Here is a 15,092-nt window from a genome sequence, read left to right on the forward strand (position 1 = left end):
GCTGTGGCGATCCCTCACGGGACAAGCCGAAAGTGCTGTAGTAAGAGTAGTATTGGGTGAATAAAACTAGATGACACACAGTTCATATCATTAGATAGTATTGCAGATATATACTGGTAGTACTGTCGTGTTGGGCTGGCCAGGCAGGCCTACGTTTGCAGGCTCTCCCTTGATAGCTATGTGTGCCAGTTCGCCCTGAAGAAGTTTCACCGAGTTGACTTACTCTGTCTGGTATGCATGACATGCATGGGAAACTGAGCCGGCGCCAGGGTGGATCAAGTCTGCTCTGACAGAACATTGTGGGTGGAGGCTATTCATTCCATCTCATATCTCTGTTAAAAAAAATGGTTAGTAGCTCAAAATCAATATGTATTTGGAATAAAAGTATCTCTTTGAGTAGTGATGCACATGTTTTCTCTCAAATCAAAGTGCTGACCCCCCCCAGTGTCTCATGTCATGCTACACTACACAAGTATACACATTATAGTGGAGTCAAATTTAGGAGGCATTTGAAAATGTGCGTCGGTTAAATAATTTACCTTCCGCAGAGAGAAAAAAAGCAAAGGAATAGCTTATTTAAAAAAAATAGATTTAATGGGAACATTAATGTGTAATGCATTATTCACATTAAATCAGGGTTGTGCTCAGGTGCTGGAGAATTCAGAAAGTGCATACATCCCAAGGGGCACTCTCTAATATATTAAATAAATTAGATTCACGTTATTGACATTTTCCAGTTCTGTTGAGGCTAAATCCACGACTGTTCCACTCTGCTCTGACTTTCATTGGTAAAGTCCTCTGCAGATACTGAAGCTTAGTGGAGTTCTGAAATGTAGGATGAGTCCACGATGGTGGCTGAAGGTATGATGGTTTGGGATGATAATGCTTAGAAGTGCCTTCACCAGCATTCATTCCAGCTCCTTCCATGCACAGTCTGTAATTCTGCCCCCTGTTGTCATCCCAACGTGGCATTTCACCAGGTCCAGGCCTGAAGCACAGACAAAACTCAATTCCTTCCTTTGGATCCAAGTCCTTTGGTAAGATTAAGCCAAAAGCAAAAACATCAATGTCTGAACCGCCATAGGGCACATGCTGCAGGAAGGTGCAGGGAATGTCATGATGGCTCCGCCAAGAGTTGTAGGTCACGCGAGCATGTACGTCCTTTTCAATACTGACATGGGAGACACAGACTTTTGCAATCAAGGTGTTCTCTGAAACACTGCAGCTCTGCAGCAGCACATTGGTTTCTCTCAGACGGGCAAAGAAGGCTTTAAAGTCAAGTGCTGGCTGAGGGAAACCCAACTTCAGCTTGTGGCGTCGCTGTGCGTTTGACTGTTGTGAATGCAGCTTAGCTGGGGAGGAAGTGGACTCGGGGATAAACAGATGCACAGCAGTGAGAGCCAATCCTTTGGCATCTGCGAATACCACATGCTTCTTGTTCTGACTCGTGCCGTCCTTGCGGAAGCAGCTCCGGCGCACTCGTGGCAAAGGGGAGCGCAGCGATGACGGCAGTGGGTAGAGGGAAGACGAGCTACAATGTGGAGAGGGAAGGCTGGCCCTTGTTGGACCATCAGCTGGCTGGCAGTGTGGCTTTGTGGGTTTCAGTGGTGACATGGACAGCAGTTGATTGATATTCAGACACATGGCAAGATTGACCGGCATTCCAGCTGGCTGGTGGGGACTGCCGAAGGCGTTGAGGACTCTGAGAGAAGGAGGACATGGTGGTGATAAAATGATCTAAATCGTGATGAGACATGTATGTTCCGGTATGATTGTAATTGATATGGAACAGCAAGTACGTATGGGACAGAATACATGAACGCAGGCAGCAGCTTACCTTGTGCAATTCATATGTAGACTTTAAATGTTGCGTTGCTTATCTGTTGTCTTTGTCCAATGGTTGCAGCAAAGTCTTATCAATCGGCAAAAGAAAATCTGATTTAATCATCAAATTATTTTTTTCCCATAGATGTAAACAGCATTAGTATAAAGGTAAGGTATCTTTGGATAGGAAGATACTCACAGACTGCACAGTACAATGTGTTTCCTCAAACGCGTGCCTGGGAAACAGAGACTACTGTGGATCTGCAGCATCTCTGCTCTCTGTGGAGCCAAGGCAGTGAGTTTATTAATGGGGCTGGAAACTTCTGTGGCATCACACTTACATGTGGGTGGAGTTCAAGTCAGTGATGGGAAAGTCCTGCCCACTATGGGAGCCTTTACACGAAACTATGTAATGTTTTATTTACAGTTATATAGTTAAGGTAAGAAAATACTTAAAATAAGAGAATGTGTTTGTGTGTTGCTGTTGTATTTTTTTTTGTTAATTAAAACAAGAACAGTGTAGGTCAATATAGTCAAATATATTCCTTCACACCTAAATGACAAATAACCTAGAGCGGTTTTTTCATTACCTCCACCAAGGAGGTTATGTCTTTGACAGCGTTTGATCCAGAATTAAATTAGGAATGTTACATTTAAAATCCCATTTACAGATTAAAAACAAGTAAAAAATACACATAACCTCTGATTCACTTTTCATGGTTCGTGTTTAAAGATACCAATAACAATTTAGAACCTTTTGATGATGATCCAGATCACCATGTCGACGGTGTAAATCCAATTGGGAGGGGAATGAGCTGCTTGGCGGAGTTCTGCGCTCTCCTCGTGTTTTTCTGGTTGTTTTTTAATTTCTTATTGTTAAGCATTTTCTTCTGGAATTTTACAAACTATTACAATGACTGTTAAGTTGTCCACCTCTCTTTATAGCAATTAGTAGTCCAAAACTGTATTTTTAATAATAATAAAAATACCTAAAAATTAATATGGAAATTACGCAGGAACGCTAATAAGTTCTTTGCTGTGATAAATGCATATTTCAATATGTTGTATCAGTTGGAACTAATTTCATGTCTCCTTTAAGCAGACATATTCCATTACTGGCTTACTGGGGATTTTCATAGCACTGCCCTGGGCGGTTATTAAAAACACACCCGCATGTTAAAAAGTTGGCTAAAGTTCTGCGGCCAACTGATAGATCATTTTCTGGCTCTGCTTACGGTTGCTTACACACGTTGGAAAAGGTGTTCCAACAATCAATCAGCATTCTAGTTTTACAAGGTTTGTGATTCATGCAAACAGAATCACGGTCCCTCTATTGCATGTCCTTCTCTGGCTAAACAGGAATAGCGTCATTTGTTACATTTTTTCAATAGGAGCAGATTGAATGAAACAACAAAGAAATGAACAAACAAACAATTGAACTGCTATATCCCAACAACAAACTGTGTATATTATGAATATGCTGAATCAGCAGGTCAGCGATAGCTGCGTGGAGAGACACGAAGGCCATACCTGTTACACACACTGTAGGTATGCTGACAGTTTGGGCGTGTCCTAAGCAGACATATTCCATTAAGGTGAGGTCACACACACACACACACACACAAACACGAGGACGTTTGACACAGTCTTTCCTGCCTGTTCTAACGCCACTCTGTTCTCCAGACGTAACTGCCTGTTTTCCATTTATGGCGGTGGAAGCATTCCAGGCAGCTCCCGATGATGTCAGGGTTAGGATGCGAATCAAATACCTGAATGTTGAAAGTATGTTTTCTGTGCGTGTGTTTGAACACTCCTATTGTCTTATACTCTTTGCTGGTGTGAACACTTATTTACTCCACAAATAAAACATGCTGGAAATGTAAAAAGACAAATATTAACAGTCAAACTCTGAAACATTCACAGATCATGAATTTAATCTGTGAAAAAGTGCTGAAAAAGCGGCGCCAGGAGTCACGGTGCATTTTATCATTTCACAGGTGTTCATTGAGTTCATATTGACTCATAGAGCGTCATCATTAATGAAACGTTTTGTCTCGGCATCAGCAGTCTGTCTGCCTGTCTCTATCCCTCCTGCTAATGTGTGTCATTAATATGAGATTGAGAGGATTTAAAGAGTCTTTGACCAGTGGTTCTGTAATTTCACAGCGGCACAAGCTCCTTGGTTCATAATAACACCTCCTATAATTGCTGCTAATGTGTGGATAACACATTGTGAGTGTGTGTAAGCTGAGCCGTTTGTTCTAATACAACAGGGAGCTGTCTGAGGTTAGCGGCCTATACTTGTGACTAAACACATTAGGATCCTATTTGCATGCCTTAAAAGATGTTAACAGTGTTCAAAGGTCTTTGCTTAGAGCCCTGAAAATTCACCTATCAGAAGGCCAGAAATGGAGATAGTCGACTCTCTCCAGATCAATCCCCCCCCTTTTTTGTCCACCTACATTGTACATATTATGTGTCTTTTTAATTTATTGTTATTTTGCATCAATGGTGTATTGAATTATGTACGAAGGACTTTCAACGGAAACAAGACCACAAGGGCTTTTTACAAATGCAACTCTTAGACAGGATGTTTGACTGTATTTGTACTGTAATAGATATTATTGTCAGACTGTACTTGTACTGCTCTAACATTCTATCTAATAAATATATTCATCATCATCAGATAATGTTGCTTTGAGTACGGCCATTCAGTCATGTATTTGTACGTACTCGCTTTAATATTATTGTGTACAGGACTGTATATGAAGTTATATGGTGCATCCAGAAAGGTTTCGTAACTATGGGTAATATTGCAAGGTTAAGCTTGACTGGAAAATGGCATAATCCTTTCACCGCAGCATGATGTGGAGGGCGGCGCAAGTGCAGGGAGGACAATCAGACTTGTGTGGGTGGTAAACGTCTTCAGCAGAGGGATGAGAGCTGTTTTATTTTGTTCTCGGCTTCGTGCTGATTTGTGTGTGATGAACACATTTTCAAGGAATGAAGATGACACTATCCTTCCATTCGAGCATAAATGTGAACAGTTGCTTATGCAACAGCAACAAGTATTAAATCTAAGTTAGCTCTACTCTTATTGGCTCTACGAAGCCAACGAATGGGCAAGCAAACATTTAGCTGATTAGACTCTGTTACATAATTCCATTAGATCAATTACTTTGTGTCTCACCACTATTAAAATTTGTTGGGGGTCAAATGTTTTTTGAATGTGTTTATTTGTCGGGGGGGTTATGAAAAAAAATCATCAATAGAACATATTAAAATAATTGCAATATTTACATCACATTACATATTGTATTTGTGTGTGAACTGGAGTAGTGGTTAGCACTGGCGACACATTCGGGGTGTACCCCGCCTCTTGCCCATAGTAAGCTGGGATGGATACGTATGCAAATATAGAAGAAATTGGCCGCACAAAATGTCGGCAAAGTTGTCGAACACTGGGGGATTCGTGTCTTTCTTTTTTTACCTGTCTCAGTTTTGTTGATTTGTTTCAGCAGAATTGCACAGAAAATACATTTCCACAGAATGTTGTAGAATGAAGGATGCGGCTCCAGATGAAGGCTTATTTCCTCACTTTCTTTGACATTGACGTGACCTTTCCCCCTCACACTGAACCAATGTAAACACACTTTGTGATGCAAGCAGAAGGGCTAAACTTGTGGGATTTTAAGACCAAAATTATTTCAACAATAAAAAGAAATAGAGTTTGAGATAAAAAAAGAGAAAATCTATAATTAATAAAACATTTCAATTAATTTAACTGCAATACATAATGTAGACACATATCAGACATGCATATACATATCAGACACACGCACACTATAAAATGATCAGTACAATTAAAGATCTGTGTTGTTTATGGTTAATACAGATGGATTATTAAAGTTAAATTCAGGCTTCTAAACATGTTTTCATCATTAAAGCATGTCTCATGCGTGTCTCGCACGTTCCATATATGAATTCTTAACTTGCCAGATAGGCAATGAAATGATAAAATAACCCGGTTTGTTCGCCATCCTTTCTTGTGGGTTAAATTAGCCGCTAACTTCTTAAATAAACTGCTGGAAACCAATTTGTCTGATATGCAGCTTAAAAGTTTTTTGAAGTCTGAATTTGAAATTCAAAATGCCTTAGACAATTTTTTAAGACCCAACTTAATTCTGGGACAAAAAAAAAAAAGAAATATAGCTGCAATAATGGGATCTTCAAAGTCCAAACTTTATTTCTTTCGGGCGTGAAACATAATGTCTTCAAAGCCGACGCTGGATTTCTGCTGGCAGAACGATTAGAACTGAGCATTTAAGAAGAATGATGAAGGAAGCTGATGCAAGCTTACAGGGCTCGAGCAGCAAATTGCACACTGTAACTCCATTACGACTCCTGGTTGACTGAAGATAGTACCCTACCCTATCATTTGTGCTGACTCCCAATGCAGCCAGAAGGGATAGGGGAGGAGCACCCTCCTGTGGGAGGAGAAGGCGGCACTTCTCTCCACTGTAAAGAGGGAGTCTCTGAAGATTATATATATGCACCCAGAGACTGGTTTATTGTGTCCAAGTGCAGACTTTTGTATTATTCTGTTTTTAATTAATACAAGAATACATTTTCAGTTATTCAAAAGCTATAATAGACACTCAATGCCAGCATTTAAAGGATGTTGAGTAGTCTGAAAATCTTTATGGAATCTTTTTACTGCCGCCGCCAAGGCAGAGGTTATGTAATCAAAGCCTCTCCATCTCTGTGTCTGTTAGCAAGATAACGCAAAAAGTTATAGACGGATCTTGATGAAATTGGAATTGGAAATGTTATTACCAGGATCAGATGATGAGTTTTTGGTGATAATCGAGATTCATGATCACTTTGACATTTTTGTTAAGATTGCAGTCAATGGAGCTTCAGAATTTGTTCCTCAATATATTGGTTGATTATTGAGCAATGTTTAGGGAATTTGACAGTAATGTAGGGTGAGGACCTCTATTTTACCACTGAATTTAATCTGGATTTGGAGATACTGTCGCAATCCGGATTTGTCCATTTATTTATAATGGAGGCTTTTTCCAAAAATCCTATCTTGTAAAATATGCATTCAATTCACTCACCAAAAAACTTATACTAATATAATATATAATATTAGTACATTTTAATATATAAAAATCTTTCAATTTTAACATTGAAAAGTCCATTTGTGGATTCCAGAAGCAGTTAAAAATCAATTCCGATTCACTTTTAATTTTAAAGATACCAAGGTATGCAAAGTTTAAATGATGAAACAATATAATGATAATGATAATAATTAGAAAATCACAACACAATAGTATAAACAGTAGTATATACACAAAGTCTATAATTAGTGTGTACTGTTGCTTCTTTCTTTTTAATGTGCCCCTGGATTGAAGAAGATCTTAAATCTACGATCATGGCAGTTGAATCATTACAATCTGACAGATTTATTCAGCGTATGACAGGTTGCATTCAGCAGACTAAAGGAACTAGTGGGCCTCAGTACATTGCTTTAAGATGTATAGGATATCTGGGACATGTAAAAGAGCTGTGAGAACTGCAATGCCGTCTGACCACAGCGCCTGACCAGCTTGCTCTTTTCTAGTAATGAAATCAAGATCTAGGATGTTAAATCTATTTTGCAGTTGGCTTCACGTGATTGCACTTGCTGCCATATTTACCCCTGTGGGCTGCGGTCCGAGGCTTAAGAAGGAGTGCATCAGAGATAAGAGCATCTAAGGGTTTAGCTTGCAGCTCTTGCCAGGGATCCTCAGGGTGGATATGCAACAGCTGGGAGAGCAAAGTCTAAATCTAGAAGTTGCAGCAGGGCGAAATAACAGGGGCTGGAAGCTGTGGGCTTAATCTGGAGCTGCAGTTTCTAATCGAGCTGTTTCATCATCTCTATGCCGCATGCCATGCGGTAGATGGACCTCATCTGCAACAATAGGCAATTGATTATCAGCATCTCCTTACACAACTTCGAGCATTGTGTACAGTACTGTATGACAAAGGATGATTCATCATCAGCGTGTATTCAACTAAACTGGTTTGCAGAAGATCTTGTTTTTAACTGAAAAATATAACCCTGTTGTTGTTTGGATCATGCGGCGTTCATAGCAGATGGGATATTTTTTTCCAGAATGTTTTCTCTGTTGTCACATTCACAATGACTGACATATTACGGGCCTATAAGAACAAAGGTGGAGGGATGACAGATGGATTCTCTGACAGCTGCCCTCAAGAATAGAAGAAAAAAAGAAAAGATAACGACAATGACGATTTAAATCATCTGACGAAAACTGATGGGGCACTTAGCCCGTGACGGCAGACACAGTAATTATATCATGATTACTGTGATGCTAACATGTGACGTGTTTCAGATTTAATAGTTCCTCTCCGCTCACCGGCATGTCATCCAGATTCCGTTGCCTCGGCTCACACAGATGTTGTCCAGGATGGCTCCATATGGATACTTCCTTGTCTTGTCTCGTTTTGTTTTTTCATACAGTCTATCCTCACCTGAACACAATTTAATTTATGTAGCTGCATTCAGTCATCTTTGTGTGGCCTCTCTTCCAGATCACCATGGTGGGAGAAGAGGTTATGTGGTTAGGGGCGTGGGACAACGCCTCACATCCATCCATCCATTTTCTTCCCTAAGCGTAATAGACGAAAAGAATAAAGGACTCTTCTAAAAGTTTGTGAATAAGGAAGCATAAAGTCGCATGAAGCAGAAGTACTCAAGATATCAGTACCTTAGAATTGTTCTTAAATCTGCTCTGTTACTTTCCTTAGACAGCTCTGATTAAAATGATCATCAAAACATAACCTCTCTCTCTCTCTGCCCTCCTGATTTCTCCACTTCAGCATTTGCTTGCATGCAGGTCTCAGACTCTTCCACCAGAGAGCAGTGGAACACCGGGCACAGCGACACGACCGAACCTCACTCTGTCATTCTACATCATCAGGTTCCTACGGTAAACATAATGAAACCTGGACCCTGCTGTCTTCATAATGAATAGCACAGCGGGCCCACAGGTGTGCTTGTGGCTCTGGCTATTTCAACCTGATAGAGCCTCGTGAAAGGCTTTCCACAAACGCAAGCACTTGTGCAACCTTGGACATAGTATCGGCAAATAATGTTAGTCGTTGAGAACTTCAAAAACTGTTCAAGGCCCTGTGCGAGGCACTTACTGCACTTCGGACATTAGTCTGCCGTGATTAGCATCCACTCGACATTGAACATAATATTAATAATAATGTCCATTGTCATAAGAAAGAGTAAACAGAAAACATTTCTGTTTTATGCACATTATGTTGTGCAGATCAGAATACACACATTGGTACTCCACTGCTGCTACACAGCACATATGCCGAATTCACATGCAATATTTATCGCATGAAAGAAAGTTCCCGTGTGGAATGGCTGTAAGTAAATAAAGGCTCCTAAACCTGCAGCACACCAGGAGGAATGCAAACTCTCAAGTGTTGTTCATTTCAGCCCATTTCACACTTACATGATGCAGTGTGTTGACCATGCAGAGGGCAATTTGGGCTAGTTTATTTCCCATGTCTCTATCCCATAGGCATTATATGGCTTGTAGTATATTTTGGCTTTTTTTTTTTAAAGGCCTTGCATCATCAGAGCCCTTGTCTGAGGGAACGCAAACACTGATAATTAAGCACTGCATAAACTCGGAGGAGTTATGAAAGCTGTAAAGAAAAAAAGTAGAAATGTAAATTATATATTTAAAGAAGAAATATTGTACACAATTGTTTATAATTTCTCTCATGGTAATAGTTTAGCATGCATAGTATATTAATACTCTCACAATTGTGTAAAATCTAATAAAAATGGAGACGAGAATGTTGCATTGACATATAAAATGTAGAGCACAAACATGTTCCAATGAAATAATGCAAACCGTAGATTTAATACAGCTGATAGATCAGAGCTGCCCCCCCTCCCCCCTCGAAGCATACAACCTGATAAACCGCACAGCAGGCAGGGAGCGCACCAAACCTCCTCCCTCTCCTCCTCCTCTGTGATGGCGTTCGGCCTTTTTCTTTTCTCGATCACTCTCTTATTTTCTCTTACAGAGGTTTAGAAACTCATTCAATTACGATGCACTTTAAGAGTCAAATGGACTTTAGAAATCTAAGGCTCATATCTGAGTGGTAAATTTGAATAATTTTTAGACTCCTTTTGTTTGGTAATGGACAGGTGGTTCATTCTTTGGATGGTAATAGAGAATTGTCATTGTGTTCTTGCCAGCCCTTTAAAACAGTTATTGCTCTTGTTGAAGAAATTCTACTACAGTTTATTTTTTAAAGTTCAAGTCAGTCTCTACCAATCAATCTATGAGGCATGGATAATAGTACACAATTTGAAGACATAATTGCATAGTTTAAGGAAAACAAAAAGTTGGGTGAGAAGCTTCTGAATTATATTAGCATAGCACAAGAAAGCCGAACAACATTTAGCTGCTGAAAGGAAACAATTATTTTACTAAACATTAACATGCGCATGTAACTGGCTGTTGTGCACACATGATGGTGATGGAATGACCTCATCGTCATGTCATCTGACATTTATATGTATTATTTTTGTTTATTTGTTTTTAGGAAATGTGAGCCTGTACGCTCATCTTGAATGAATGTATTGTTTTACGTGAGTGTAGGTTTTTTTATACCATGGTGTGTTGGACTTTCAAATTTTCAAAGCTTTAAAAGTTCTGTGTATTAATATAACACACATTTAACTCTTATTTTCTTGTTTGTGCTGAATCTCATCTTCATGTGATCAGCCAGCCCAATGTCAATACCCGACATATTATCAATAGAGTGCATTGGATAACGTGTAATTTTAGTTTTTAATGGGGTCAAGTCAGTCATATCAGTGATAAAGGTTACAAGAAAAAAACAGAAAAATCAACAACACATAGGCCTATATAAATGTGTGTGTGTGTGTGTGTGTGTGTACTTGATGCTGTGTTTCCAGCAAAGGGCAAACCCCTGACCTGCAGGCATTTCCTGACCACAGAATCAAAAAACCCCCCCACCCCCCTTATCATAATCGCTTAAGTTAATTCCATGCCTGTTTCTTTTCTCCAACTAAATTTCATTGTGTCTGCCTAATCAGCTAGAAGCAGAAATGATCTGCTAACATTTCATTCCCACATGAATATTTGATTGTCAGAAATTGCCCCGAGGGAAAGAATTGGGTCCAAGGTTCCGTTTTGATTTGCGATTAAACTATCATGAAATCAATTTAATTTGTTTTGAATAATTCATGATTTAATGGAATGAGAAATGGTAGGGTTTGGGGGGGGGGGGGGGTATGGGCTAGAAGGTGATTTGAAGGAGGTCTATAAGTAAATGCATGTGCTGGTAGGCAACATTGGGGCTTACCCAGAGTGATGCACCGTGGCTGATGTGCAACTGTCATTTTACCTGTGATCACTGTGCAGAATTGTCAATAAACTGTCATTGATTTTATTACTTATGTGGACACACTGCTACTCATTGATGATCGATCGGCTTTTGATCAAAGAATCATGCGTAAAATACAGCGGGGAACATTTTATGTTGAATCTGTGCCGTAATTGGTCTCAGAGATGCTTTCACACTCTTCAATCCACTGATCATTTTGCTCCTGATGAATCTTAACGGGCCCTCTTAGCCTCGATAGCCTGAAGTTAGTGCTCTGATGATGCAAACAGGAATTACAGACACCAGGGACCAAATGACGGAGACAAAGGAGGTTACGTCAGGGTTTGAAAGACATGGAGGGGGCTCGATTTGCTCGTCTCCCAACTGAGCGCTTAATGGCAAAGGTTCATTAAAATACATTTTGATTTAGCTCTGAGTCCCGACAACTGTCCCTTCACTAACATGTCATCATCTGCTCCTGTCAGCTCAAAGAGAATGATGACTGGTGTTACTTGACAGGATGCAAATACGTGGGCTCACTGACTGCATGCAGGCAAGCCGTCAGTTGTTGAATTAAAGTCGAAAGGCTTATTGTTCAAAGGCTGAGGTAGCATGGCACCAAACTGGAGCCAACAATCTTGTCAAAATGTTACAGATGTTGAAAATGATAGCACGCTAACTCCACCGAGCTAACATTTGTCTGATCTTGTGCTCATCTTTATTTCTGGATCGTACCTCCTGGATCTTTTAATCAGGAGGACCAAGAAGGAGAATATAGATGCTTTGAAAGCAGGCTTTTTTTTTTTGGTGCTAATTTTGGTGCCATTGCTCAAAACCTTAACTAAAAAACGAAAAGAAATTGACTAATCAAACGCAGGTGAGATTTGAACAAAGATCATCCATATAGCCATCACACATCATAATGCTTGAAACAGTTCGCTAACTGGAGTAAAGTTTAGTATCATGCCATCAAGGCCACTTTAAATCTTGATGATACATTAAAATTCAAGTGATCCCAACACATCATGTCAGTAACCATGGATGAAAAATACCAGAATGCACCACTTGCTTTCTGTTTAAAAAAACAAAAACAAAAATCACTTCCCTTGTTTCTACCCACTCCTGATGTGTCCTTGAACACTGAATAGTTATTGAATGACGGCTCAGCTTCTTGATGGCTCACCTCTGATCTCAACCTTGTATAAAAAGGACAAGAAGAATTCAGTCAAATGCTTCTCATCGGTGACACAGACTGTTGACTTTCAAAGCTGATGATAATTCATCTTAACGTTTGCATGTGCTGTAAATGTAAATTGATTGCAGACATGCCCAATAAACCAAACAATGTGATGCTCTCTCAGTGGAATTTGCATATTTTGGGGATACAAAGACCTAAAAAAATAAAACGACATTACACTCTACTTCGACAATCATTTTGCTGATTGACAGAGAGAGTCCACGACATTACCTGTAGTCTAGAGCTTTATCCCAAGTTCTTATCCACATCTTTTTTTTTTATGTCTCAAAATTTCTATCTTGTTTTTAAATTGCTCTGCCTCCTCACACATACGGAGGCATTATGCAGCTAAGTAGTCCGTTTTGGATGTTTACTGTGGGAGGATAACTAGCAGAGTGTCTCATTTAAATTCACACTTTTGTAATATTTCATAAGTCGACTTCTGACCTCTTGTCAACAGTTTCCTCGCTCTTGATTGCCGGGACTACGATGATTAAAATTGAGGAGAGAGCAAGGTTTATGGATGCTGTGTATGAATACAAAATTAGTGATGCAGCTCAAGAACAGTTTGGGAAATAGGATCGACAAGGAGTGTTGACATATCATCAAACTGAGACTGATTGCTTGAATAATTGGTTTGTACCTAATTATATTAGTGTGCCCTCTTGGGCTGGTGCATGATTATGTGTGCAGAGCATTCCGTGTTCCTTCAGCTGTGTGCTGGGATGGGGGCTGGCCTAACAGACATTTGCTCCAAGGAAACCGGTGAATTTGCTTTCTAGTGGGGGCTTCGATCAAATTCACAGAGCAATTCTGTGGAACCACAATTAAATTTTAGAAGTTTACAATCACGTTAGGGAGCTGTAGAGAAAGGGGGAAGCGCTGGAAGGGTGACCTGATGGGTTTTTTTCTTCTTTTTTTCCTCTGAGCCTGTGATAAGAAGGCAGCCTCTAAGTGAATTAAATGAGAAATAGCATTGGCACAGCTGTTGTTCCATTAAACGCCCCCCGAGGAGGCCTTAGAGGGGGTCCGGAAGGATCCGATGCCGGCAATCTGCCAGCAGGTCTCTGACACGGGCATCTGCTAACAGTTCTTCCTTTTTGTGAAAGATTCTCTCTTTTGGAGGGTGACCATGACCTATTCACTTCAAAAAATTGCAAACTTCCTAAGGTCATTCGACTGCGTGTGTGGAATGATATCATCTTCAATTTTAAATGAGCACATTTATTCATTTTGCTCCTTTCCTGGTATCCAGTTAGGGCATATCTTTGGGACCTATTGGGGTACTTTTTCTATTCCATCATGTAGCAGCCAAATAAGTCAGACATTAAAGTAATGGAACATTGTAGAAAAAGTTAAAAGTTTGATCTATCTGACATTTTCTTTTACATTATGGTACAGGTGAATCTTGCATGAAACTGTTGATCCCACATATAAGTGGAAGCTCCTGCAGGAAAATGGGGAGCTTTGCATTGCTCAGATGAGAGCCACACCACAGACTGTGACCTGAATATAGATATTTTGTATCTATTTCCACCACTAATGATACTTACATTAACTAATTTTCTCACTATTTTTATAATAACATTGAATTAAATGTCTACTTTTATGTGAAAAGAGTCACTTAGATATATATATATAAAAAAAACACAATTTAGGTGGAAATAAGTAGTTATGTTGTTTTACTTTAATAGAGAAACCAGAGTTCTTCACCCAATTTTATTGAGTAACCATGTGAACATACCAATTAGTGATGTAGACACCAAACAAATATGCATATCTGACAAATTGATTAATCAGTGTGGCTCTAATTAGTTACAAATATTGCAAGGAACTTCCAAGGGATTTCCAAACTTCCCTGTCCCCAGACACCTCCTCCAGCTCTCCCGGGAGGATCCCGAGGCGTTCCCAGGGCAACCACCAAGAGACCGCCTCTCTAGGTTGTCCTCGGTCTTCACTGAGGCCTCCTCCCGGCGGGACATGCCCGGAACACCTGGGTGTCCAGGGGGCATCCGAAATAGATGTCCCAGCCACCTCAGCTGACTCCTCTCAATGTGGAGAAGCAACTCCAAATTCCTTCCTGGTGACCGGTATACCGGTAATTAAATTTAAAAACCCCATACTCCTGAAGCACCCCCACAAGATAGTTTATTTACTATTTTCCTCTAATTTATTTATGTTTTGTGTAAATTTATTTTCTAGATAGGTGTTTGAGTGTGAGTAATCTGTAGATTGGATTTCTGTCAATAAACATGCATTTTAAAACTCTTCTTTAATGAATTCAATTATCCTCAATTATTTGGACTTGAAGATGTTTTCTTTTTCTTTTCTTCTTCTTTATATCTAACATTATGTCTACATACGTTCTGTACTCATGCACAGCATTCTTCCCTTGCGGGTCTATCGCACAGAGAAAGCCTTAACCTTAACCTCAGCTCTTAGTCAGAATGCTTCAGATGCATATGTCATAAGACATATTTATTTTTTTACATTCATATCTTGAGCGCCTGAAACCATAACATTGTTCCACTCTGTAACAAAAATCTCTCCTGATGAGAAATATCTTTGAAGGCTC

At 39.8% G+C, this 15,092-nt stretch overlaps 1 protein-coding gene across 1 annotated transcript; it reads right to left on the reverse strand.

Moving 5' to 3' along the window:
- Nucleotides 1-720: 720 nt before the first annotated feature.
- Nucleotides 721-14,529, reverse strand: LOC137914007 (protein phosphatase 1 regulatory subunit 3C-B-like). Its single transcript, XM_068757625.1, has 2 exons — nucleotides 14,372-14,529; nucleotides 721-1,702 (listed from the first exon to the last, which is right to left on the reverse strand). The coding sequence occupies exons 1-2, from the start codon at nucleotides 14,527-14,529 to the stop codon at nucleotides 721-723; spliced, it is 1,140 nt and encodes a 379-aa protein (XP_068613726.1).
- Between the last annotated feature and the right edge of the window lie 563 nt (nucleotides 14,530-15,092).

Source organism: Brachionichthys hirsutus, unplaced genomic scaffold (genome assembly GCF_040956055.1).
Source record: "Brachionichthys hirsutus isolate HB-005 unplaced genomic scaffold, CSIRO-AGI_Bhir_v1 contig_647, whole genome shotgun sequence".
In the NCBI taxonomy this organism is placed as follows: Eukaryota; Metazoa; Chordata; class Actinopteri; order Lophiiformes; family Brachionichthyidae; genus Brachionichthys; species Brachionichthys hirsutus.